Genomic DNA, 3583 nt, shown 5'->3' on the forward strand with positions numbered 1-3583 from the left:
GTGGAAGGGAGCTAGCTCCATGTGTCTGTGGGACATGTGCCATGTCTGCAGGAAGCTGTCCCCAGCACCCAGTCATATTGCCTCAGCGATGTACCTCAATACAGTGCCACCTACGAATGCCAGGAAGGCAAGGCCACCAGGACATCTTCACATTGGCAAAGTGAAAACAACAGAGGGTTGAGACGTCAGAAGGGATGCGACCACGGGGAGGATTTGAACACAAAAGAGGTCAGGTCTGGGATAGGAGCTCTCGTCCAACCGGAGGGTTGAGAATGTGAGGCGTGGGAGAATTGAGCACAAAGTGTACCGAGTACTGAGGGAGCACTGCGCTGTCGAGGGTCTGGTCTTTCAGGTCAGACGTTCCAACCGCCCTCCCCTCCACAGCAAACATCCCACGCAGTCACCTTTCCCATGGTGCCCTGGGCTGGACGCACCCCTCGGAACCATTATCACGTGATGCGTGTTGGCGATGGGCCAGCGTTCTCCACTGCACGACATGGTGACTCCAAATCGGATCCTCCCCCTCCAAGTGTTCGGCCCTTTGGGTTGGCCTGAAGTTGTGACGGTTGCTGCGGGAAATGCGGCCTGGTCTGCCCTTCCTGGTGTCGGGAGCCTAACGTTGCCTGTTGTTGTCTGCAGGGCCTCTGTACGTCATCGTGGAGTTTGCCTCCAAGGGGAACCTGCGAGAGTACCTGAGGGCTCGGCGGCCCCCTGGCATGGAGTACTGTTACAACCCAACCCACGTACCTGTTGAGCAGCTGTCCTTCAAAGACTTGGTGTCCTGTGGGTACCAGGTATCCAGGGGCATGGAGTACCTGGCTTCGAAAAAGGTAAGGGGCTGGGAGCTGCCAATAGCACAGGCTTGCGTGGGACCCAGCCCCCTCAGAATCATAGCACCAAAGTGTAACGGCAGAACGGTCTCACAGTGGCACAGTGAGAAAATGGAGGCCCTATTTACCTGGTTGCCCGTTACACCAATCCCCTACAGGGCGTGGCAGCCGGCTTGTCCCGAGGGTGGGGGGATTTCAAGACGAGGGGGCACCTTCTCAAGCTGAGAGAAAAGAAGACAGGAGGGGCAAACATTTTAACACACAACGTGATTGGTGTGTGGAATGGACTTCCTGAGGAAGTGGCAGATATGGACACTAAGTTTAAAAGACATTTGGCGAAGGGCATGAACAGGAAAGGTTTGGAGGGATATGGGCTGGGAGCAGGCGGGCGGGACTGGTTTAGTTTTGGGATCATGGTCGGTATGGAAGAGTTTGACCGAAGGGTCTGTTTCCGCGCTGTATGATTCTCTGACTCTATAACTACATTTACACAGCTCTGAGGGTGCATGCGGTGCCCCTGAATATGGGCCCTTGATGCCGCAGCAGTGTGGGACTAGCCTCTGTCCAACTGGGCAGCAGCAATTCCTGGGACCTTGGACAGGGCTTTGCTACCAACTGTAGCTCAGGGTGTGGGCACCAGGCATAGTCAGTGTTGTCATGGTACCAGTGTGGCAGCCCAGCATTGCTGATGCCTTTTACTCGTGCCCTTGGGATGTTACAGAGATGGAAGGGACTTACTGAGCCAGTGCCCCACAGTGGGCAGTTCCAGTCACCAGCTGGTCTCCTGGTGCAGTAAGGGGGCCCGCCCTGGACTGGTATTGACCCAGACCTGTGCTGCCTGCCCAGCACACCGTCATTCATCTGTTGGCTGGCGCATGGGGAGTCTGTGCCCAGATATCACCCCACACCTCAGTTGGTGAAACAGAGGAGTTCAATGGGTTTGGAAGGTGCGCAGATATTGTAACAAGCCTTTCTCTCCTCAGTGCATTCACCGGGATTTAGCTGCAAGAAATGTTCTGGTGACTGACGATAACGTGATGAAGATTGCAGATTTTGGACTGGCACGGGATATCCACCACATCGATTACTACAAGAAGACAACCAATGTGAGTGTGTGTGTGTGTGTGTGTTGTGTCCCACTGTGAGGGGTAATCGAGCCAAGCTTTGTGCCTTGGCCAGGTCACTCGTGTGGTACAGTGTCCCTCGGTGCTGAGGGCTGCCTGTGCGTTCCTGCATCATGTACCTCCTGACTGAGCAGACAGCAAAGTTAGTCACAGTGCAACAAGAAGGAAGGGAACACAACCTTTGTGGGCCATTTATAGGCTCACGTTAGGCGTTGCCAGGACAGCGAGGTAAAACCACCAGCACAGGCACCTCCCCATCAACGTCCTGGCTCCATGTTTCAGCTGCCTTTATTTTCATTCACTTGTGGGATGTGAACGTCGCTGGCTGGCCAGCATTTCTTGCCCATCCCTAGTTGCCCTTGAGAAGGTGGTGGTGAGCTGCCTTCTTGAACCTCTGCATTTGTCCTGCTGTGGGTTGACCCACAGTGCCATCAGGGAGAGAATTCCAGGATTTTAACCCAGGGACAGTGAAGGAACAGTGATATATTTCCAAGTCAGGATGGTGAGTGGCTTGGAGGGGAACCTGAAGGGGGTGGCATTCCCATGTATCTGCTGCCCTTGTCCTTCTAGATGGAAGTGGTCATGGGTTTGGAAGGTGCTGTCGGAGGATCTTTGGTGAATTTCTGCAGTGCATCTTGTGGATAGTACACACTGCTGCTACCGAGCTTCAGTTATTGCACTAGTCCAGGCAAGTGGGGAGTATTCCATCACACTCCTGACTTGTACTTTGTAGATGGTGAACAGGCTTTAGGAAGTCGGGAGGAGAGTTACTTGCCGCAGTATTCCTAGCTTCTGGCCTGCTGGTGGAGACACTGCATTTAGTTGATCAGGTAGGAAGGCCATCAAGAGGCCCTAAGATGGTTACTTGGTGAGGAGTTGTTGGCCAGGCTTGTGATTTTGACAGCAGGAGGGAGGAGCTGGGACCAGCACGCACCCAGAAATGCTCTTTCTCTTTTGACGACCTGTGACATTGCAGCTGGCTATTCAGATTGGCGGAGGAAGCAAGTGAGATTTGGGAAACCATTTTGTTGGTAACTTGTGCGAGGTGGTTGAAAAAATTGTGAAGAAGAGACACACCGCAGGGAGACGAGCAACAGTGAGCAGGACAAACGGATCCATCTTTCCAAGGGCTGGTGGAGACTTGATGGGCTGAGTGGCCCCTTGCACGACATGATAATTGTAGAAGAACACTGTCAACAGTTGGACATGACTGAGCTCATCATTCATGCACTATTGAGAGTTCCAGTTTGCAGCCCCAGTTTCTGGATCTGCCTGACAAGAACTGCACAAAACTGCGTCATTCACCATATCCTGCCTCTCCTTGTTCAGGGGTGGAGCAATCCTAAGCCAAGCCCAGAACCCAGCCCTCTCCTCAGGTGTCCTATACTTTCTCTCAGAATCATTGGGATCTCTCCTCAGGCGTGCAGTTGTCATTGGTCGGTCGCTCCCTGTTGGCCATGTTTGAATTCCCCAGTCGAGAGAAACACCAGGTTTGTTTGCTCTCCATCAAACCATATCATCATCATCCATTCTCATCGACCATCCCCCAGACAGTGTCTTGCTGCAGACTGCGTTCCACATGCTAACCAGTCTCCTCAACTCCCAATTCGAGCAATGGATGGGTGATTT

General features: G+C 53.2%; 1 protein-coding gene across 1 annotated transcript in view; it reads left to right on the forward strand.

Annotated features, from left to right (window-relative positions):
* LOC109925871 (fibroblast growth factor receptor 1-like) overlaps positions 1 to 3583 on the forward strand; it is a 111810-nt gene that overhangs the window by 100613 nt on the left and 7614 nt on the right. Inside the window, exons 13-15 of the mRNA XM_048618506.1 lie at positions 640 to 830; positions 1814 to 1936; positions 2931 to 2959. Coding sequence (XP_048474463.1) covers positions 640 to 830; positions 1814 to 1936; positions 2931 to 2959 — 343 coding nt within the window. The remainder of the gene's footprint in view (positions 1 to 639; positions 831 to 1813; positions 1937 to 2930; positions 2960 to 3583) is intronic.

This window comes from Rhincodon typus, chromosome 40 (assembly GCF_021869965.1).
Source record: "Rhincodon typus isolate 14 chromosome 40, sRhiTyp1.1, whole genome shotgun sequence".
Classification (NCBI taxonomy): domain Eukaryota; kingdom Metazoa; phylum Chordata; class Chondrichthyes; order Orectolobiformes; family Rhincodontidae; genus Rhincodon; species Rhincodon typus.